Consider the following 23,580-nt stretch of genomic DNA (forward strand, 5'->3'; position numbering starts at 1 on the left):
AGGATTTCTGCAGAGAGCAATAGAGACGCGGCCCGAGCTAGAAGGGCTGGAGCGGTGGCAAAGAGGGAGATCGGTAGATTGGGTGGCTAGAGAGGTCGGAGGTGAGTGGCTAGAGAAATCAGGCGACCCGGAACACAGACGCCTCGGGACCATGACTTACGCTTACCTCTTCAAGTACATCATCATCGGAGACACAGGTAACCCGTGGGGCGCCGCCGTCGGGGCCGGGGAGGCGAGCCCACCTCCGATAGCCGCCTGGGGGCGGGGCGCGGCGAGTGGGCCGGGCGAGCCGGATTGAGCGGAGGGGGCGGGGCGAGCTCCGGGGGCGGGGCTCTGTCCTCTCCCTGGCCCCCGGGCCCCGCCTGGGAGCCCGCGGCTTCCCGGTTGGCGTGTCCAGAGCACACCGTCGTTTTTCAGGTGTGGGGAAGTCATGCCTCCTCCTACAGTTCACCGATAAGCGGTTCCAGCCTGTGCACGACCTCACAATAGGTAAGCGTATTCCCTCGTTCCAGAACAGATGAAAGCTGTCTGACTGAACTGCTGAAGGAGAAAGTTCACAGTCTCCGTATTCTAAGTAAAAAGTTACGCCTCCCTGCCTTAGTCCGAAGACGTGGTCTATGAAAAGCGATTAAAACTGGTAATAGAGGGTAAATAATTGAAAAGTGACTTTAGAGACGGACGTGAGGTAAACACTAGTTGCCATAGCAATGTTTCCTCAAATGCAACTTGTATGTTTATGGAAAATCCCACGGAAACACAACTGCTTATTCAAAAACTCATCTGTACTTAATACCAACCTCACATTTCTCGAAGTAAATACGGACAAACGATTCTTTTTGTGTTGGAGAGGGAAAAAATCCATTTAAGAGCCATCCCAGTCCTTCCTTCTCTTCCTCCTCCCACTTCTCATTCTCCTGCTTTTTGAGACAGATTCTGCGCTTGTAGTCCAGGCTAGCTTCAGAGTCACTCTATAATGCACACTGACCATGAATTCCCAGAGATTCTCCTGCCTCAGCCACTGAGTGTTGTGATTACAGGCATGCACTGTCACACAGGCTTCATTTTGTTTTTGTGCCAAATACTGACTTTGAACTCCTTGTGTAACCTGAAAATGACCTTGAACAGGTCTTAATCTTACTGCGCCTCCACCTTCTAAATTAATTGCTGGAATTAATTGTGCTCAACCTGATTGGTTTTTGTTGTTGTTTTAGTTTTTTACTCATTGTTTTTATTTATTATTATTATTATTATTTTGTATTTTGGTTTTTCAAGACAGGATTTCTCTGTGTAGCCCTAGCTGTCCTAGAACTAGCTCTATGGACCAGGCTGGCCTCAAACTTTTTTTTTTTTTTTTTGGTTTTTGAGACAAGGTTTTTCTGTAGCTTTTGGAGCCTGTCCTGGAACTAGCTCTTGTAGACCAGGCTGGCCTCAAACTCACAGAGATCTGCCTGCCTCTGCCTCCTGAGTGCTGGGATTAAAGGAGTGTGGTGGCACCACCTGGCTGAAATTACATTCTTCACTATTTTGAAAGAAAGGAAAACTGTCAGTGATTTTTTTTTCTCAAAAAGTTACCTCATTCTTGATGAGGTAACAGGTGGAAACAATTTTTTATATCTTTCTAATAGATTGTAGCACCCTAAAAGTAGAAATATTATATATAGAGAGGATATCTACATAGGATGACTAAATTGGTATTATAGCATTTCTGAAGGTAAACCAGATTAGTTATATTGAAAATCTGGATTCCTTCTGCTATGTGCAAAATACCATATGAAGATAGAAAAGGGGACAAATTGACTTATGGTGCAATGTTTTTAACATGACTGTTTTTGGAATATTGTCCTTAAGATGAATTTTACCTTGAAATAGAAGAATGACAAAAGCCTTATCTATTTGCCTGTTTCCATACCGCTTTGAGAGAGGCAATTTCTGGTGAACTCTGGGAATTACTGGTGATTGAAGATATTTTGTCCTTGAACAAGGCAACTTTCTTTCTTTCTTCCTTTCTTTTTCTTTCTTTTTTTCTTAATGTGTGTTGTGTTTTTTTCAAGACAGGGTTTCTATGCACATCCCAGCCTTGGCAATCCCAGAACTTGCTCTGTAGACCAGACTGGCCTTGAACTCACAGAGCTCCACCTGCCTGCTGTCAACTTTCTTAATTACAAATGAAAATACTTCAGAATTTCAGTAGAGAAGTACTGCTTCGGGGCTGGAGAGATGGCACAGCTGTGAAGAGCACTGGCTGCTCTTCCAGAGGACCTGAGTTCAGTTCCCAGCACCCACATGGCAGCTCACAGCTGTCTGTAACTCCGGTTCCAGGGGATCCAACACCCTCACAAAGACATATGTGCAGGCAAAACAGCAACTTACATTAAAAAAATAATAAAAATAAAAATAATTTTAAAAAAGAAGTACTGCTTCATACACAGAACTAATAGGCATTCTTAGACACTGTCAAGAAGCTCTTTCAAGGGGTTGGAGAAATGACTCAGCAGTTAAGAGCACTGACTGCTCTTCCAGAGGACCCGGGTTCAATTCCCAGAAACCACATGGCAGCTCACAACTGTCTGAAAATCCAGTTCCAGGGGACCTGACACCTTCACACCAATGCACATAAAATAAAAGATAAATTTAAAAAAAAAGAAGAAGAAGAAGAAGTTCTTTCAAGGGGGCTGGAGAGACGACTCAGCAGTTAAGACCACTGACTGTTCTTCCAGAGGACCAGGGTTCAATTGTCACCTCCTGAATGGCAGGTCCTAACCATCTGACATTCTAGTTCCAGGGGAAACCATTGCCCTCTTCCTCAACAAGTATGTAGCACACATATTTACTTGCAGTCAAAACACATATACACATAAAATTTTAAAAGCCTAAAAAAGAAAAAAAAAGAAAGAAATACTTCAAGTTTAAAAGTTCTTTGAAGAAGGCTGGAGAGATGGCTCAGTGGTTGAGAGCACTGGCTGCTCTTCCAGACATCCTGAGTTCAATTCCCAGCAACCACATGGTGGCTCACAGCCATCTATAATGAGATCTGGCGTCCCCTTCTGGTGTGCAGGCACACATGAAAGGAAGGCTGTATATGTAATAAATAAATCATTTTTAAAAAAAGTTCTTTGAAGAAATTACAGAATTAAATATTACCTAGTCAGATTTCAGTATAAACTAACATTCCTAATTCTCCACCTGGGGGGGGCACAACCGTCTATAATGAGATCTGGTGTCCTCTTCTGGTATGTAGGCATACATTCAGGCAGAACACATAATAAATATTTTTTTAAAAAGATTTATTTATTCTATGTGTGTGGGGGTTTTGCCTGTGTGCATGTCTGTCAGATGCTCTGGAACTGGAGTTATAGACAGTTGTGAGCTTCATGTGGGTGCAGGAATTAAACCCAGGTCCTCTGAAAGAGCAGTCAGTGCTCTTGACCACTGAACCATTTCTTCAGCCTCAAATAAATAAATCTTTAAAAAGGAAAGGAAAAAAGAGTTTATCTCCTTTTTGTTTTATTTTTCCTAGAATTGTAAATTTTCTAAACTTTTTTCTATGAATTATAGATTTATATTTATTTTTCATTTAATGGAAACCAGTTATCACAAAGCTTCTCCACAGTGGCTAGACATTCTCTTTTGTTTTTCATTGAGTGGATTTTCTGTGTGGCCTTGGCCTTCCTGGAACTTGCTTTGTAGTGTTTTTCAGACATTTGCAAATTGTTACAGTAACTGCTCTGTGGTTTTTGTTTGTTTGTTTGGTTGGTTGGTTGGTTGGTTGGTTTGTTGTTTTTTTTTTTTTTTTTTGAGGGGGGAAGCTGATTTGTTTTGGTTTTTATTCTTTGTTTTGATTTTCTTTTTTGAAACAGAGTTTTTCTGTGCAACAGCCCTGGCTCTCCTGTAACTCACTCTGTAGACCCGCCTGCCTCTGCCTCCTAAGCACTAGGATTACAGGCATGCACCACCACCTTTGTCACTTTTCTTAAGGCTAGTAAGAGGTAATCTAGAGTCTTAGTCATTGTGAAGTCTTAGAATAAATCAACTGATTGTGTAATAAACCAAACCTGGTTTATTATCAGAATTTATAAAACCAGACCTAGGGAAAGGCCCTGGGGACACATCTTCTCCCCCTTCAGATTTTTTAAATATTTTTATTTGTATTGTATGTCTATTTGCATATATGTGTACAGGTGTCTACAGGGTCCCCTGGAGCTGGAGTTAAAGGTGCTTGTGAGCCATCAGGCATGGGAACCTAACTCTGGTCCTCTCTAAGAGCAACTACTGAGTCATCTATGCAGAGCCCCGCCCCCGGGTCTTTTTTTAATTAATTTATTTATTTTATATGCATTGGTGTTTTGCCTGCTTGTATGTCTGTATGAGGGTATTGGATCCTCTGGAACTGGAGTTACAGATAGCTGTGAGCTGGCATATGGGTGCTGGGAATTGAACCAGGGTCCTCTGGAATCACAGCCAGTGCTCTTAACCTCTGAACGATTTCTCCAGCCCTGCCTTCCCAACCAGGGACATTTTGTTTTGTTTGTTTTTTTGTTTCTCGAGACAGGGTTTCTCTATGTAGCTTTGGAGCCTGTCCAGTCCTAGAATTCACTCTGTAGATCAGGGTGACCTTACCTACATTTGGGTGTATTACCACTTAGAATCCACTTGTTTATTTTTGGTGCAAGGGATTAAACCAAGAGACTTATGTCTTTTGCAATTGCACAACCACTGTGTTACACATAGAGATGTAGAATGTGATGTTTTTTTCAACCTGTGCAGTCTCAGGGCAACCTTTGAATTTGTTATACAACTTCTGATCCTAGTGCTCCTACTGCCTCTACCTCTTGAGAGCTGGGAGGTTCACAGTCATGTTCTGCATGACCAGTAAAGGGGTTTGAGTGTGTGTGTGTGTGTGTGTGTGCGCGCGCGTGCGCATGCTTGAGTGAGCATGCAGGTGCCCGTGGAGTCCAGAAAAGGGATCTCTTGGAGCTGGAGTTACAGGAAGTTATGAGCTGTCTGATGAAGGTGTAGGAAACCAAATTCTGGTCATGCTTTTCTTTTCTTTTTTAAAGATTTATTTATTTATTATGTATACAGTATTCTTTCTACATGTATGCCTGCATGCCAGAAGAGGACACCAAATCTCATTACAGATGACTGTGACCTCTGGAAGAGCAATCAGTGCTCTTAACCTCTGTGCCATCTCTCCAACCCCATGCTCGATTTTGTTCGGTTCTAGGGATTGAGTCTAGGGCCTCGTGCATGCTAGGCAAGTCTTTATCAAGTGAGTGACATCCCCCTAGTCCATGGATTTTTAATTCTAGAGAATAAGTCCAAAGGAATACAAACTTAATTGAGCAATAAACAGCAGTAATGAGCTGAATATCAGTGAATGCAGACAAAACACTCATGCTAACACTTCGGGGGAAAGTATTCACCTCCAGATTAACATGTATGTGTTCATGACAACTGTATCCATTCTGGGTCTTTACTGACAGGTGTGGAGTTTGGAGCCCGTATGGTCAACATTGATGGAAAACAAATCAAACTGCAAATCTGGGATACGGTAAGAGAGGCTGAAATAATTTAATACCAGACGAAGACCCAGTTATAACAATAAAAGGTCATGTAGCCGTGTGTGGTCCTGTCGCCTGCAGATTGAAAACTGTAGGATGGGGCAAGAAGCTGAAGAGAGGTCAAACCAGGAGGGATTACACACTGAGATACTCAGATGGAAAACAAGTCATACTTTTTTTTTAATTTTAAGTGACTTAATTTTGTGTGGCAGTGGTGGTGTATGCATTCAGTCACAGCACTCAGGACACAGAGGCAGGCAGATCTTTGCGAGTTCAAGTCCAGCATGGTCTACAAAGCAACTTCCAGGACAACCAGGGCTAAGCAGTGAAACCCCGTCTTGAACCTCCCCCGCAAAAAAAAGAGACACAAGTAATACAGTAAAATATAAAAAACAAAGTTTATGTAGCAAACAGTGAATTTCCTTTACATAAGACCCTTTTCTGTCCCACACTGTGGCTATTCTGCCAGAGGACTCCACTGTTAATGGTTTAGTGTATATGCTTTTAGACTTCTATGCATTTAAATTTATAAATAATAGACATTTTGCCAGGAATGATGGTGCACACCTAACAAGATCTCTGTGTTAGAGGCCAGACTGGCCTACATAGTGAGTTCTCGTCCAGCCAGGCTACAGAGTGAGACCTATCTCAATAAATCAAATAAATATAAATAAGTAAATAAAAGTACAAGTGTACAGTAGAGTTGTTTTCTTTATTATGTATACAATGTTCTGCCTGCCTGTATGCCTATGGCCAGCAGAGGGCACCAGTTCTCATTACAGATGGTTATGAGTCACTATGTGGTTGCTGGGAATTGAACTCGGCCTCTGGAAGAACAGCAGTCAGTGCTCTTGACCCCTGAGCCTTCCCTCCAGCCCAAGATTTTTCAAAGACGTTTTAAATCTTATTTACTACTTGTGTGTGGCAGGGTATGTGTGCAACCTGGTGCATGTGGAAATGAGCCGCCTGCTTTGTGGAGCGGGCCTCTTCCCACCTTGTCAAGGGTTGCAGGGACCACAGTCGTCACAGAAGTGTATGTGCATTGGTGGATATTTAGGTTGTTTCTAGTTTTTAGCTGTTGCACAGCTTATTAAACACTCCTTTATTTATTTATTTTTTAGGGTAAAAGTTGCTTGTACTTTGTTAGCATCAAAGTCTAACTTAGTTTAGCATAATTTTTCCTAATGTAGAGAAATTGCCTTTGTGTGCAATGTTTCATTTATACTATTCCTTCCTTAAAGGAAAATATTATAGTCTCTATTCTAGTTAAGGAGAACTAGAAAATAGTTCAAAATATTTAGCTAAAGTCTCTTCCTGTTTTTATTTAATTCTTATTATTTGACTTGCCTCATTTGGCCAGTTTTTGTTTTTAACACTCTGCCCCATCAAGCCTATGGAATATGACTTTGTCTCAGGGTTCGCTCCTAAGTCCCAGCCAGTCACTACACACTCCCTTCTGCTGCTGCTCTGAGGTCGTCACCATTCTTCACTCAGAACTCGACAGTGCAGCTCAGCTTCTGTTATTACTTCCACTAACGGGAGCCCCCGTCCAAAGGGTGAAGCCGGCGGATATAAAGACCAGTATAAGTTAGCTTCTATCTTTTTGACTTAAGTTAATGTCATTTAATTTTTTCTTTCTGTATTTTTTTTTAAAAAAAAAATAGATGTTTTAGTTCTAAGAATAAAATCTAGTAGATGCCAGCTAGTAGTATGGCCAGATGGCCAGGGCCATGTGCTTGTTTGCTGGCTTGTTTGTTTGTTTGTTTGTTTTTGAGACAGGGTTTCTCTGTATAATACTGGCTGTCCTGAAATTCACTCTGAGACCAGCCTGGCCTTGGCCTTGAACTCATGTAGATCCACCTGCCTCTGCCTCCCAAATGGGCTTTTTATTGCCTTAAGTGCTGACATGCATGAGAAATGGTTGGGTCATGAAGAAAGTTTAGAGCCACAAATGTATGTTATGTGGATAGGATCTTTAAGAACTACATGGTAGGGCTGGAGAAATGGCTGCTCTTCTAAAGGACATGGGTTTAACTTCTGGCCCCCACATGACATCTCACAACTCTCTGTAACTCCAGTTGCAGGGGATCTGGCACCCTCACACAGACATCTATGCAGGCAAAACACCAATGCACATAAAATAAAATATAAATCGTTAAAAATTTTAAAAGAAGAAGAAGAACTGCATGGCAAGCTTGGCGTGCTGGTACATGCCATCTCAGCACCAGGAGGCAGAGGCCGGCCTGGTCTACATAGAGTTCCAGGCTAGCCAATACAATGAAACAAACAGACAGACAAACAAACAAACAAACAAGTAGAGAACACCCCCCCACACCAACAAAACAACAAGAAAAATCAAAACAAAAAACCAGCATCTGGCTTATAGCTGATACTTGAAACTCTGTATCTTGCTCTCTTGTGGGAGAAATGAAAACGCTATAGAGTCTCTTTACCAGAGATCCACGGCCCCTTGATGTGCTGGCTGACCTGCACCTGTCCTACTTACTGCTCTGTTGCTGTGAGAAGACATCACGACCAAGACAATTCTTAGAAAGAAAGCATTGAATTGGGTGCTTGCTCACAGTTATAGAGGGGTATTCAGTGGTCATCAGAGCAGGAAGCAGGCTGCCAAGTACTGGGACAGCAGCTGAGAGCTTCACATCCTGATCTGCAAGCATCAGTCAGAGTCCAGCCCCAGGGACACACTTCCTCCTACAAGGCCACACCTCCTAATCCTTCCCAAACAGTTCTACTAACTGGGGACCAAACATTCAAACCTATGAGCCTATGGGGCCATTCTCTTTCACACAGCCTACATGCCTGTCCCTAACAGGCTGGTGCAGGAGCTCCTTGAATTCATGGCTGCCTGAGCTACATTGTGAGTTGTAGACTAGTGAAGGCTACAGAGTGAGACTCAGATTCACAAAATAAAACCCAGAACGAGAAAACTCCATGTTAGGTGTTTGCCTCTTCAACCATTTTTATTTATTTTTTATTTTTATTTTTATTTTTTTGTTGTTTTTTGAGACAGGGTTTCTCTGTGTAACAGCCCTAGTTGTCCTGGAATTAGCTGTTGTAGACCAAGCTGGACTTGAACTCACAGAGATCCGCCTGCCTCTGCTTCCCAAGTGCTGGGATTAAAGGCATGCGCCACCATCCGGCCTCTTCAACCATTTTTAATTGAGCGTGGACAAGGGCATTTGAGACTGATGTAGACCCACCTAAGTTGAAGTGGACAGCCTTGCTAGCATCCTGGCTTCAATGTTCCTGAACTTGACTGAGATGAAAAGTAGAGATTGGATGTTAAGGAGTTTCCTGGTCTTCTGCTGGAAGTCAGACTGTCTTTCTTTGTGCTGTTCACTTCCCCACCCTATCTATCCCCCACCACACACACACACCTTGCTTTTTTGAATCAGGGTCTCACTATGTAGCTTTGGCTGGGTAGCAGTCTCATTTTTTTCCTCTCTCAGCCTCCTATGTGTGTGGCAGCTTACCTTAGAAGGAATAAGAGGAAGATTTTCAATAGAGTAGAAGAGAGCGAAAAGAGATGAGCCTAGCATGGTGGCTCACACTTTTATTCCCAGCACTCAGGAGGCAGAAGCGGTGGATCTTTGTGAGTTTGAGGCCAGCCTGGTTTACAAGAGCTAGTTCCAGGACAGGCTTCAAAGCTACAGAGAAACCCTGTCTTGAAAAACCAATAAATAAATAAACAAACAAATAAATAAATGATAAGAGTAAACAGGACCCCAAAAGAGCTAGGGTATATTATATGCCACAGTAAATATAAAATTCTACGGAGCCCTTAGTGGACAAAGGTGCTTTTCAATCTTAAAATTGTATCTAGAATTACCAGTAAAAGGCTAAGAAATTGTGTGATGCTTATAGAGCCTCACATGTTGTCCACCTAGGGAGATGACCACTGTAAGGTAGCAGACTCTCTCTCTCTCTCTCTCTCTCTCTCTCTCTCTTTTATATATTTATTTATTTATTATGTGTACAGCATTCTGTCTGTGTGTATGCCTGCATGCCAGAAGAGGGCACCAGACCCCATTAGAGATGGTTGTGAGCCCATGTGGTTGCTGGGAATTGAACTCAGGACCTTAGGAAGAGTAGGCAATGCTCTTAACCTCTGAGCCATCTCTCCAGCCCCAGACTCTCTCTTTTATACCCCAATTTAGATTGTAAATCTCCAGAGCCACAGAGAACCCTTGTCTTGAAAAACAGAAAAAGTATCTAGAGCATGGGAGGAATTAATTGCTCAATTATAAATAAGGCAGTATTTTGGTCCCATTAGAAATGAGATAAGATTATGAACAGGATTGTTGGTTTGTTTGTTTGTTTTTCAAGGCAGGTTTCTTTGTGTAGCCGTGACTGTCCTGGAACTCCCTCTGTAGACCAGGCTAGCCTTGAATGCACAGATATCCCCCCCAGATATCCCCTGGCTTCTGCCTCTAAGTGCTGAGATTATAGGCTTGCGCTACCACTGCCAAGCTGTACAAGATTTTTTTTAAGGAAAACTCTCCTAGGTCCTGAACATCATTCTATAGTCCTTATTCCCTTTTTCTACCACAGTGTCTTAGCAAAGAACTTTCAGGTAGTCTTGCTGTTATCAGAGAAACCTAAGGTCTACTTAGCATAAACTCAGTTGCTCATATCTGAATTTCTGCATTGCTGTGTTGCAATATGCCTTCCACTGGACAGGGTATTGGCCTTCTAAGGCATTTTTTTTTTTTGCAAATAGATTAATAAGAACAGGAAAAGTAATGTAGCATATTCAACATATTTAGGATTGAGTTTTTAGCCCCTTTTCCAGTTTTGCTCTAGGGGATATTGGGAAATGTATAAGGTGTTGGTGTCATACTGTAGCACTGAGTGTCTGGGACCTAAGGGTAAGAATATCTTGTAGTTTGGTGGAGAGTCTCATAGGAGTAGTAACTGACCTACCTGCACTCTCAGTCACACTTCTGTTGAACAGTAGCCCACTCGGGCTCCTCCCTGGACAGGCACGTTTCTCTCTAATTTCTTATTAATCTAGCATAAGTTCCTTCTTTAGTTAAATTCTGTGTTTTAGGGTGGCATGTGAGCAAGTTTCTGTCTCTGGAAATAACCTAGTTTTACTGGGATTTTTTGTTGCTGTGTTGATGGTAAAGGCTGGGCAAGAGTCCTTCCGTTCTATCACCCGTTCCTACTACAGGGGAGCAGCTGGGGCACTGCTGGTGTACGACATCACACGGTGAGTGGGCCGGCTGCATGGGGGGTGCGGGGGGCCCCTGGGCATGGCTGCCCTTTGTACATGTAATGTCCCCTCTCATGTATTTGGAGCAACTTTGGCTTTTTGAAACAGGGTCCTGACCAACATTCTAAATTGTTCCGCTGTAGACGTGAAACCTTCAACCACCTGACATCATGGTTAGAGGATGCCCGCCAGCACTCGAGCTCAAACATGGTTATCATGCTGATCGGAAATAAAAGGTGAAGTTTTCTCTTTATGAATACTAGTTACTAGGAGGCACCAGACATTCTCTGTGCATATTGAATTTCCTTTTGTTCTATTTTGTTTTATTTTGATTTAGAGACACAATAGTGGTAGATGGCCTAGAACTCACTTGGTAGCCCTGGCTGGCCTAAAACTTGCTGCGACCCTCCTGATTGTAAGCATGTGTCATCTGATTGACACTGAATTTATTTTTTTCGTGTAACAGCCCTGGCTGGCTTGGAACTCACTCTGTAGATGAGATCCACCTGCCTCTGCCTCCCAAGTGCTGGGATTAAAGCATGCGCCACCACTGCCCAGCTCAGACATTGAATTTCTTGATACTCAGATTTTCTTACTATATCATCTTAGTAAGAAAATGTTACTATGGTAAGATAGTAAAATGGTAAAATTTACCATTTTGACGACTTCTAGGAGTGTCCTGTAGCCCCAAACGTATTAGAATTGTTCTGCAAATCTCACCATTATCCACCTTCATAACTTGGTCATTTTCTCAGACTTTGGAACCTTTGAATTATGCCATCTGCCGTGACCTCGGTGTCTTCCTCACCGTCGGCCAACCATCTTTCTACTTTCCTTTGTTGTTGTTGAAGCTGGGCCTGTACCTTCGGCTGGCCTCAGTCTTACTAGATAGCCTAGGCCTAAGTGCTGGGGTTGCAGGAGTGTGCCATCACACCTGGCCTCTAGATTCTTTCTCTCTCTCTCTTTCTTTTTTGAAAAGATTTATTTATTCTGTATACAGTACTCTGCCAGCTTGTATCCCTGCAGGCCAGAAGAGGGCACCAGATCTCATTACAGATGGTTGTGAGTCACTATGTGGTTGCTGGGAATTGAACTCAAGACCTCTGGAAGAACTGCCTGTGCTCTTAACCTTTGAGCCATCTCTCCAGCCCCTACATTCTTTCTTTATAAATACAAGTACTTGGGATGGAGGTGCATGATGTGAAAGACATAAAGAATAAGTACAGGGGGCTGGAGAGATGGCTCAGAGGTTAAGAGCATTGTCTGCTCTTCCAAAGGTCCTGAGTTCAATTCCCAGCAACCACTTCTGGCCCTCTTCTGGCCTGTTGGCATACATGCAGACTGAATATTGTGTACATAATAAATAAATAAATATATTTAAAAAAAGAATAAGTACAGGTCTCCTAGGCACCTCATAAGTAGAATTGCACAATGCTTGTGTTTTTATAAGTGGCTTACTTTATCTATCATAATGTCTTCATGCACTATTATAGCATATTATAACATGAATCAGAACCTCCTTTTTCTGGATTATAGTATTTATTATTATATTTCATTCTTCTATCTTTCTGTGGACACTTGGGCTGCTGTCACTTTTTGACTGTTGTGACTGATGATGTCATGAACATGGGAAGAAAGATTTATCTGTTCAGAACTCAGTAAGACTGAGTTCTTTTGGCTGCGTAGCCGTCAGATTGCTGAACTGTATAGTAGTTCTGTGTTACTGTTTGAGGAACCACCCCTGCAGCAGCACCATTTTGCATTCCTGCCAGCAATTCACAGGGGTTCCAATTTATATTTTTGGCAAGACTTTGTATTCACAGTTTAAATTTTAAGAAGAATTTAAAGGGGGGCTGGAGAGATGGCTCAGTGCTTAAGAGCACTGCCTGTTCTTCCAAAGGTCCTGAGTTCAATTCCCAGCAACCACATGGTGGCTCACAACCATCTGTAATGAGGTCTGGTGCCCTCTTCTGGCCTGCAGGCTGGAGAGATAGCTCAGGGGTTAAGAACTCTCGCTGTTCTGTCTAAGGACCTGAGTTCCTATTCCCAGCACCCATGTTAGGTGACTCACTATTGCCTGGAACTCCAGCTGTAGGGGCTCTTACACCCTCTCCTGGCCTCTGTATGTACCCAAACACAAGTGGCATACATACACAGAATTTTTTTAAAAAAATCTTAAAAAATGAAATAGATCTAAATAACATATTTTGTTTGGGTCATTGGGATGGTTCAGTAGGTAATGGCTTTTGCTGCCAAGCTTCATGACATAAAGTTTGATCTCTGGATCATACATGGTAGAAAGAGAGAGCCAACTTTTCCCACATATTACCTTTGACCTCTACATATATGCCATGTCACACGTATACCCACACGGGTAGACACATACACACACACACAATAAATAAGTAAAATGTATTGAAAACAACATACTTCTCTGGAGACAGAACCTCGGGTATTGTGGGCTGGCCTTAACACACTGCGTAGCCAAGGGTAATCTTAATCTTCTAATCTTCCTGCCTTATCTTCTCAGTGCTGGGATTACTAAGAGTAAGCACTGCATACCTGGATTGAAACCAGTTCTTTGTGCATATTAACCAAGCATTCTACCACCTGAAGTACACCATGGGCTCCGAAATAATAATGTAATTGTTATACCCACATCATGAGCCTTCCAGAAACCACCAGGAGTCTGAGTTCATATGCAAAAGCAAAGAGCCATTATTGCAAACTTGGACTTGGCCTCTCCTTCCGCTCCAACACAGCAGTTGGATCAGGGAGAGCATTGTGCTCAGCTAGGGCAGGGTTTTTAAGGAGTAAAGGATGGGGGTAAGGTAATTCCTGACTCACATGGGGGTTGAACTCCTGATTGGACAGGAGTGGGGCTACAGAAGTCTTGTCAAACAAAGGTTGGTACTGGTGTTGCAGCAAGGAACTTGGCAACCTGTGTACAAGTTAGGGAAGCTATTCTTAAAGTTCTGGAGCTTCAAGTGTTTGTTTGTCTCTATTCTGATTGGTCCCTTCAGGTCCCTGTAGTTTTTCCTGGTTATTGGAAAGGTGAGCCTAGGCCTCAGTATCCCTGTATTGTTAGTCTGCAATTTGTCACGGTTGCACTAATGTTGTTAGGCCTCCTCAGTAACAACTATTTGAAGAATTGTAAGGATAAATTAAAAGAAAACTATATTTCCTTTTTAAAAAAATTCCATTCTTACTGGGTAGTGGTGGTGCTGCTTTCCTTAATCCCAGCATTTGGGAGGCAGAGGCAGTGGATCTCTGAGTTCAAAGCCAGTTTGATCTACAGAGTGAGTTCCTGGACAACCAAGGAACTTGGTTGTGTACAAAGAAACCCTGTCTTGAAAAACAAAAACAGCCGGGTGGTGGTGGTGCACACCTTTAATCTCAGCACTCGAGGGAGGCAGAGGCAGGCAGATCTCTGTGAGTTCGAGGCCAGCATGGACTACAAGAGCTAGTTCCAGGACAGACTCCAAAGCTACAGAGAAACTCTGTCTTGAAAAACAAAACAAAAGAAAAATAAAAACAAACAAACAAAAAGCAAAATTCTGTTTTTAAATAGCAACAGTTGCTATTCACCTGTGTATCTGTTTCTTTATGCATAGTAAAGCATGGGAATCAGCAATGGAGTCTTCCACTCTCATTTCCTATTACATACTGATTTTGAAAATTATTATTACTATTACCATTATTTTATTTTCTGAGATAAAATTACACCATGTAGCCCTGGTTGGCTTGGAATTTGCTCTGTAGACCAAAATACCCTAGAATTTACAGAGATCTGCCTGCCACTGCCTCTGTAGCACTAATAATAAAAACCCAGATACAGATATTGGGGTTCAAGCTGAAGATCAGAAAAGCAAAACAACCACGCCACTAGAGAAGTCTTAACCTCTACCAAGGCTGGGCGAGATTACAGGTGTGAGCCACCACCAGGATCTGTTTCTGCATTGATTTTGTAGAACCCAGGGTGGCCTTGAGCTCACAGAGATCTGTCTGCCTCCCTCTCCCAAATCCTGGGATTAAAAGTATGTGACCCCACTGCCTGGCCTCTAGTGGCTTAGTATTACCCTCTGATCTTCAGGCAAGCTTTATTTACTAAAACATAAATAAACTGTCACTATATGCCTCCGGAGTGCTGGGATTTAGGGTGTGGATCACACCCAGCTTTATTTTCAATTTTGAAACAGAATTTACAGTGTAGCCCAGGCTGGCCTTCAGTCACAATTCTTTTGTCTCAGCTTCCCAAGTACAGACTTTGAACACCTTGTCTTTTTGTCTTGTGCCATTTGTGGTGTGTGGAAGCCAGGATGGACATAGTTGCAAGGGAATAGAAGGCAGAAGCTGAATTTTTTATGTTAATTTGGGGGTACCTTTTGTTGATTTGATGTTCTTTGGTGTTTTTTGTTTGTTTGTTTGTTTGTTTGTTTGGTTTTGGTTTTTTCTTTTTTGGTTTTTCAAGACATGGTTTCTTTGTAGCTTTGGAGTCTGTCCTGGAACTAGCTCTTGTAGACCAGGCTGGTCTTGAACTCACAGAGATCCTCCTGCCTCTGCCTCCCAAGTGCTGGGATTAAAGGTGTGTGCCACCATCACTCAGCTGATTTGATGTTCTTTAATAGATGTACTGGCTAGTTTTATGTCAACTTGATCCAAGCTAGAGCATCGGTTCTCAACCTGTGGGCCACAACCGCTTTGGCAAACTTCTATCTCCCCAAATATTTACATTATGATTCATAACCGTAGCAAGCTTACAGTGATGAAGAACTGTGTTAAAGAGTCGCAGCATTAGGATGGTTGAGCTGGAGTTGGGAGAGGAGGGAGCCCCAGTTGAGGAAATGCCTCTGTAAAACTGGGCTGCAGGTGAGCCTGCAGGGCATTTTCTTAATTAGTGATTGATGGGGGAGGACCCAGCCCATTGTGAGTGAGGCCACCCCTGGGCTGGTAGTTTTGGGTTCTATAAGAAAGCAGGCTGAACATGCCATGAGGAGTAAACCAGTAAGCTACACCCTTCCATGACCTCTGCATCAGCTCCTGCCTCCAGGTTCCTGCTTTGAGTTCCTATCCTGACTTCCTTTGATGATGAACTATGATGTGGAAATTTAAGTTAAATAAATGCTTTCCTCTCTGTGAGGGCCAGCCTGAAAATCTAAGTCTGGGCAGATCACCCAAAGGAAGTTCTTTACTTCTTTCAACCATTATCACCTGGGACTCTGGCCATCAATGAATTTAAATGGAGGCTGGAATCTCAATTGTTTACCTGTGATGCTGCCAGGCTGCAGGAGGAACCACAAGCTGAGATCACCCCCCCCCACCCAAGAACAGACCATTCAAAGGAAATTCCTGGCATTCCAAGCACTGTAGATAGAAACACCTGCCAGTCACCAGGAAACCCTGGGTGAATGTCAGCCAGCAGGAGTCCCCTCACCCCCACCTTTACTACTATAAAACCCTATTCTAATTGAGCTTGGGGCTCTCCAGTTATTCCAATACATTGAACAGGCGAAGAATTTGCAAACTTGATTAAAATAAAGACTCTTTGATTTTACGTACAGGACTCTTGGTTTCCTTGTCGGCTTGCAGGGATTGCACATTTGGGCATAACACTCTCCAAGTTTCTTTTGCAACAATAGTAATTCTTTCATTTGTTTGATTTTTTTCAAGACAAGGTTTCTTTGGATCCTGTCCTGAAACTACCTCTGTAGACCAGGCTGGCCTTGAACTCACAGAGATCCACCTGCCTCTGCATCCCAAGTGCTGGGATTAAAGGTGTGCATCACCACTGCCCAGCAACAATAGTAATTCTAACTAACACAATAGATTTCTTTTTTTTTTTTCATGATTAAAAAGCCAGACTATAGAATCTCTCAGACAAAATTTCCCATTTGAAAAATCAAAGCCAGTTGGGTCAGTCTGTTTTCATCAGCTTTATATTCTAGTTTCCATGGCCTTTCCATGGTACTCGTCTCCATTTCTGCTTTTGACTCTTCTTTCCTGTTAGACCTAAATTTTATCCATATCACTTTCTCTAATTATGAAGTGCTAAGTCTCCCTTATACGCACTAGAAATGAGACTAGTAAGTGTTAAGGTAACTGTTCTCTTTATTTCTGAATTAATCTCTCATGAGTTCATTCTAGGAAAAGAAAGCATCATCATTACAGGGTGAGAAGTCCTTCGATTTGAGCCTGCTACTAACTAGCACCTCACTTTATCATCTCTACTGTGCTGCCCTAGATCCCATTTGAAAAGTCACAGGGTAGCTGGGGGTGGCCGAGAACACCAGCACTAAGGAGACAGAGTCAGACAGATTTCTTTGAGTTCAAGGCCAACCTGGTCTATAGAATGAGTTTTAGAACAGCCAGGGCTACCCAGAGAAACCCCTGTCTCAAAAAACACAAAACAAACAAGCAAACAAAGACATAGGGTACCTTGGGTGAGTGAGGTTTGCTCACTTCTATGTAAACCTGTTCTTGTAACAGAGAACAGTAGTATCTTCAGCCATGCAGAAGCTATTGTGAAGGTAAATAATACCTGCCAAGAGACTGCTAAAAGGCAGGGCGGTGGTGGCGCACGCCTTTAATCCCAGCACTTGGGAGGCAGAGGCAGGTAGATCTCTGTGAGTTCGAGGCCAGCCTGGTCTACAAGAGCTAGTTCCAGGACAGGCACCAAAAACTACAGAGAAACCCTGTCTCAAAAATCAAAAAAAAAAAAAAATCAAAAGAGACTGCTAAAGTCGGTAAGCTCATGCAAGATTATCCTAATTAGTTGGCAGTTTTTAACTGTGATAAGATCCTTTTATAACTATGGTTACCACCTTCTCTTAAATCTTTAAAGTTTTACCTGGAGGTGGTATCGCACGCCTTTAATCCCAGTACTTGGGAGGCAGAGGCAGGTGGATTTCAGTGCTTTTGAGGCCAACCTGCTCTACAAAGCGAGTACCAGGACAGCCATGACTGTTACACAGAGAAACCCTGTCTCAAAAAAACAAAACAAAACAAAAAACCCCACAAAACTTTATAAAGTGTTCTCCCTAATTAATCTCTTACAGTGATACACAGAGAAACCCCTGTCTCAAAAAAACAAAATAAAAAAAAAACCCACAAAACTCTAAAGTGTTCTCACTAATTAATCTCTTACAGTGATCTAGAATCCCGGAGGGATGTGAAAAGAGAAGAAGGAGAGGCCTTTGCTCGGGAGCATGGCCTTATATTCATGGAAACATCAGCCAAGACAGCCTGCAATGTTGAAGAGGTATCACTACAGGGGAAGTGGGGAGAGTGGCTCAGAGGCTTTGCTGTTGTATTTATTCTTAAGAATCCTCTTCTCCAGGGGATATAGGAGTAAGCAAGATGTCTCCTTCCAGGGGAATTGTCCTGTTTTCGTTCACCCTAATTTCTAAGGTTTACTTTTGCCTTTTTATAATCTTATTGGTGCCTGAGGATTAGATACCACTGTTACTTATAAGTCACTTCAGTTGGGAATCTGGCAGAAACTGTTCTTATGGTGATGGCAGGTGTTGACTATATTGCCTGGCTGAGTTGTTTTATTTGTGCTGGGAGCTAACCTGTAACCTAGGAACATCAGTACTTGAATACAGTAGCTTCACCTTTTTACAACTGTACTTAATGTGCTTTCTTGTGGTGGTGGTTTTGTTTCTTTAGATACGGTCATGCTATATAGACCAAACTACCCCAAAATTTGCTGTATAGCTCAAGCTGGCCTCAAATTTGCAATCATGGAGTATGTTAGTCCCTGGAGTTTTGGGATGATAGGTATGCATTTCATATCTACTCAATGACTTCTACAAGGACATTTGTGGAAATTATGCTTTGTTTGTTTGTTTTTTCAAAGATGTATTTATTATGTATATATACAGCATGTTTGTCTGCACACCTGAAGAGGGCATCAGCTCTCATTACAGATGGTTGTGAGCTACCACGTGGTTGTTGGGAATTGAACTCAGGACCTCTGGAAAAGCAGTCATAACCTCAGAGCCATCTCTCCAGCCCTGTTTGTTTGTTTTTGAGACTGGGTTTCTCTGTGTGGCCCCGGCTCTCCTGGAACTCACTCTGTATGCCAGACTGGCCTCAAACCCAAAGATGTGTCTGTCTCTGCCTCTGCCACCTGAGTGCTGGTAGCAAAGGTGTGCACCACCATTGCCTAGCTAAGAGTGTTTGTTTTGTATTTTGAAGCAGGATCTATGTAACCTTGGCTGACCTAGAACTTACTACATAGACCAGGCTGGCCTCAAAGACATAGAGATCCACCTGCCTTCTGCCTCCGTAGTGCTGGGATGAAAGGCATATACTACCACCATGAGTAGCTGAAATTTTCTATATTTCTGCTTTCTACTGTTTCTTAATTATTCTCAGATTTCAGTTAATTAGTTCGTTAATTGGTTAGTTTGAGATAGAGTGTTTCTGGGTAGCTCTGGCTGATCTGGAACTTACTGTGTCGACCAGGCTGGCCTCAGACTTGTGTGATCTTCTTATCTCTGTCTCCTCAGTGGTGAAATTAAAATAGCTATGAACCACCACACCCAGATCCTTAATTGACCAAAGGAATCCAAATAGGGATATTTGTATTTCTCTCATCTCTTGATTTAAATTTAAGACTGATAAATGTTTTATGTCTCCCTCAGGCCTTCATTAACACAGCCAAAGAAATATATAGGAAGATCCAGCAGGGTTTATTTGATGTCCACAATGAGGTAAGAAAGGCTGGGGCTGGAACTGGCAGTTACCTTGATGGAAGTACCCTAGAAAGTCAGCATTCTTGCCTGATGTCAGACCCATCAATCACAGCTGTCTAAGAACCTATCATCAGCTTTCGTTTTCTCTCAAGTCTGAGCCCCACAGTGCTGAAAGAGATAAGTTGGTGGTCTACAGACTTACATGAGTTTTTTTCTTCTTGACTTCAGTAGTCTACTATTCCAAAATTTGAGAGAGAGCTAATTTGTAATTGCTTAGGAGGGGGAGGTCTGGGACAGGACAAAGAATGATCATATGCTAATATGCCACTTCTCTTTTGCTTCACTTACTCGTTAAAGAAAGTATGTGTATATGGTGTGCATGTGTATCTATACATGTTCACGTGTGTGTAAGCAAAGGGGTAGGTGCTCATGTGGAGGTCTAATGTTGGCAGCAGGTACGGTCACCGTTGCCCTTCACCTTACATATTGAGGCCGTCTCTCGCTGAATCCAGAGCTCACTGTTTAGACTAGTCTGGCTAGTCAGTTTGCTGTAGGGATTCTCTGTCTTAGCCTCCCGAGGGACTGGGATTGAGGTGTGCTGACATGCCCCTCTGGTCCTTATATGGATTGTAAGGATCTAAACTGTGGCTCTCATGTTTACATGGCAAGTACTTTCCCTGCTCAGCCATCTCTTCAGCCCTCTTAGTTCTCCCTAATTCTGCACACAGCTATGAGATTTATGCGCAACAGCACGCCTTGGAAACAGCCCCAAAGCTACCTCTGGTTGCCTCGCATCGTGGCCGGATTTCTCTACAGCCGTGTGAGAACAAGATTCTCAGAGTTTAACTGAAGATTTCTCCTTTATCCCCGTCCTTACTCTCATTCACTTCAGCAGTGATGTCAGAATTGTTGCCTTTTTTTCTTTTGCAGGCAAATGGCATTAAAATTGGGCCCCAACAGCCAATTTCAACATCATCAGGACCAAGTTCCTCGCAGCGGAACGCTTGTGACACAGGCCCTGACTCTGGCTGCTGCTGAGCATCTGACATCGGCCTGAACTCTTTTTTTTTTTTTTTTTCCTTTGCTGGAACAGCTTCAGATTAATCAGCTTAAAGAAAGAGGTCTTACTTGCTTTGGCTGAGAGCAGGCTCTTTTCAATGTGCGATGTTTCACCCTTCACTTAAAACACAGGAGAAAATTGGGCCCTTACTAACCTGTCCCCTCCGTTAGGGACACAAGTATTCCATATAGATCAGGGCTCCTCTCATCCTCTGATTTCTAAAATGTTAGGATCAAAGTTGATTGTCACAGTAGTTAAAAAATAAACAACTTACTAAATATCTACATGTGTTTGCTAGGTGTGGTGGCAAACACCTGTAACCCAGCACTCGGGAGTTTTGGCAGGAGGATCTCCGTGAGCTTTGAAGTCAGTCTGGGCTACATAAGTATTACCAGGCTAATAGTATACACGGCTGACAAAGTATCATCCTGTCTCAAAAAGAAAAAATAGAGAAAGGAGAAAAAAATGCATATATCTGTTCTTTGCCTAATTTTTAGTAGCTAGGGTGAAGGATATTCTGATCAAACATTTAGTACTAAGGATCTGGATAATTTGGATGATAACTCTGTACATAGTAATTTCACTGAGTTCATTTCTATGTTGTGGAAACCCGCTTGTCATTTCCTAAGAGTTCCTGTAGCAGCTGGGTGCCTTGGTACTAGTTTCTTTTTATTTATTGTGCGTGTGCAGAACCTTAATTGCCATTCTGCAGGAGCCCACCACCTTGGTTTTTGAGACAGCATCTCTCACAGGAACCTGGAGCTTCATGATTAGACGAGGCTAGCTGGCCCTTTTCATTGCTAGTTCCTGGTTGTTAATTACAGAACTTTGAGAGCAGCAGAGTTGGTGCTGGACCTGTAACCACATCGTTTACTTAAAGAAATGTTAGTTTTTCATTTTGTTTAGGAGACCAGTTCTAGCATTACAGTTTATTTCACCAAATTGATTCCTACTGTTTCATCATTCTTTCTTTTACCTTATTTTTTGTTTTGATGTGTGTGTGTGTGTGTGTGTGTGTGCATGCATGTATGTGTTGTTTGAGAGGGGTGTGCTAGAGATCAAATCTAGGTTCTTAAACATACTAGGTAAGTGCTGTACCACTTGAGCTATATATACCCTTAGAAGCTTTCTCTTACTTTTTTGTTTTGAGGCAAGTTGCCCAGGCTAGCCTTGAACGGCAGGCCTTAAATTTGGAATCCTGATACCTCAATTTCCAGGTAGCTGGATATACTCCTAACCATATCTATTAGACTTGTACTCTAATCAATCTAATTGGCTTACTGAAGATGACATATTTCTTCCAACTTCTATGTCTCTGCATGTGCTCTGCCCTCTACTAACATTCCGCTGACTTTCTCCTTTAGGGGATCCTTGGTGACTGGCCTAGAGAGTTCTAAGAAATGATTCACACAGTATCTCTTAGCATTGCTATCTCGGTTAATTTTATATATATATATATATATATATCTATTTGTATTTGTTTTACCTTGTAAATATGTTTTGTAGGCTTTATTTTTTGGAGGGGTTCTCTCTCATATAGGATGTAAGCTCTGTGAGAGCAGGGTCCATGACATTCCCAATCCATCACACCATTCTTTACCCTGTGCAATTTATGATCTGAAATTTGAGTGGCATACTTTAAAGCTTAAGGCTTTAAACTTTGAAAGAAACAAAAGGCCTTAGAGTTGTGTCTTTGTAAATGTATCTGTTTTCCCCATCTGCTTATCCTGGGTTCTCTGTTGCTCTTCTGTCCTGCCTCTCCTGCCTCCATTCTGTGCCGCAAACAGTAGGGACGCCTGCAGCCAGACTCACCCGCTCCCTAGACTGTGTAATGCGATTGCCTCTGCTTTACTCCGCACACCACCTTCTGGGACAGTTGCTTTCTTTTTTACTTGTTTCACTTGTCTTTCTTTCACAGCACTGAGGTCTCACCAAATTTTCTAGTTTTTTATTGTTAATGACTGTTTTACTATTAAATATATGCATGATCCAAGCTGCTTCTATTTCATGTGTCATTTCTGATTATACCATAAGTGTAAGTAGATAATATTCTCTAGAGTATTGCGTCAAACATACTGCCTTCTCAGAATTGCTTTATACTGAATTCTAGCCCTGGTAGTAGCAGTAAAGTCAACATTATATCACAGGAACTTAGAGGACATGTGGGCATCGAAGTGATTATGCTTTTGGTGTTTTTCTTTTTTTTAAGATTTATTTATTTATTTATTATGTACACAATACTTTTTCTACGTGAATGCCTGCAGGCCAGAAGAGGGCACCAGATCTCATTACAGATGGTTGTGAGACACCATGTGGTCGCTGGGGTTGAATTTAGGACCTCTGGAAGGGCAGACAGTGCTCTTACCTCTGAGCCTTCTCTCCAGCCAGTGTTTTGTTTTTTAATACTACTCATTCCAAGAAGATTTGTTGGTTGTTGAGTTTGATTTAGTCTGTTTGCTTGCCAGGCAAAAAACTAAAGTATATAATTTAGTATGTTTCTTTTTTCCTTTCCCCCTCCCTCTCTTCTTTTCTTTCTTTCTTTTTAAATAAGACTATATAGCCCAGGCTGTCCTAGAACTCCTGATCCACCTATATTAGCTTCCCGAGTGTTGAATGTGCCAGCACATCCATCAATGTTGTAGTTTCTATTCAAAAGTTTTTCTTTACTCTTCAAAAAAATTTTTTAGCAGTTCATAAGGATTAGAGAATTGGCTGAAGACAGTATTTTGCCTACAGCTGTTATTCTCAGTGTGTGAAAGGGAAGCATTCTGAGTGTTGTTGGAACATTAGAAAGGGGAAAAGACCTAATTCCCACATCTAATTGTATTATGATTTAAAACCTATGTTAGGTATTTTATGTCATTTTGAAAGGAAACAGAAAAGAATGTGGCTATAAATTCATGACCTGAGTCAAGTGACCATGAATGAACACAGAAACATCTCCCACCCACATGTGCAAAATGGTAATTATGAGACACTCTGGCTGTCAGTTGGCTTTTGAAACCATCAACACTGAAAATCATG

At 42.2% G+C, this 23,580-nt stretch overlaps 1 protein-coding gene across 5 annotated transcripts; it reads left to right on the forward strand.

The window, feature by feature from the left end:
* Positions 1-3: 3 nt before the first annotated feature.
* Positions 4-22,549, forward strand: Rab2b (RAB2B, member RAS oncogene family). 5 transcript variants are annotated; one of them, XR_015004786.2, is made up of 9 exons: positions 4-197; positions 418-489; positions 5,484-5,551; positions 10,712-10,794; positions 10,941-11,033; positions 17,944-18,055; positions 18,466-18,576; positions 19,446-19,514; positions 20,427-20,471. XR_015004786.2 is itself a non-coding variant. In XM_085698402.2 (8 exons), the coding sequence occupies exons 1-8, from the start codon at positions 152-154 to the stop codon at positions 20,532-20,534; spliced, it is 651 nt and encodes a 216-aa protein (XP_085554528.1). In that variant the 5' UTR covers positions 4-151; the 3' UTR covers positions 20,535-22,549. The 5 variants fall into 5 exon arrangements, 4 of the variants coding, with proteins under 4 accessions (XP_085554528.1, XP_085554529.1, XP_085554530.2 ...); XM_085698402.2 differs by lacking the exon at positions 18,466-18,576 and having other exon boundaries at positions 20,427-22,549; XM_085698404.2 differs by lacking the exon at positions 18,466-18,576 and having other exon boundaries at positions 131-197; positions 10,633-10,794; positions 20,427-22,549.
* Positions 22,550-23,580: the final 1,031 nt, after the last annotated feature.

The sequence above is a fragment of the Myodes glareolus genome, chromosome 12, assembly GCF_982192425.1.
Source record: "Myodes glareolus chromosome 12, mMyoGla1.1, whole genome shotgun sequence".
NCBI classification, from domain to species: Eukaryota; Metazoa; Chordata; class Mammalia; order Rodentia; family Cricetidae; genus Myodes; species Myodes glareolus.

Coding starts and splice junctions, on each gene's coding strand:
- Rab2b (XM_085698402.2), top strand. CDS start 152: ATGACTTACGCTTACCTCTTCAAGTACATCATCATCGGAGACACAG. Junction 198..417: donor CATCATCATCGGAGACACAG/GTAACCCGTGGG, acceptor GTCGTTTTTCAG/GTGTGGGGAAGTCATGCCTC. Junction 19,515..20,426: donor TATTTGATGTCCACAATGAG/GTAAGAAAGGCT, acceptor TTTCTTTTGCAG/GCAAATGGCATTAAAATTGG.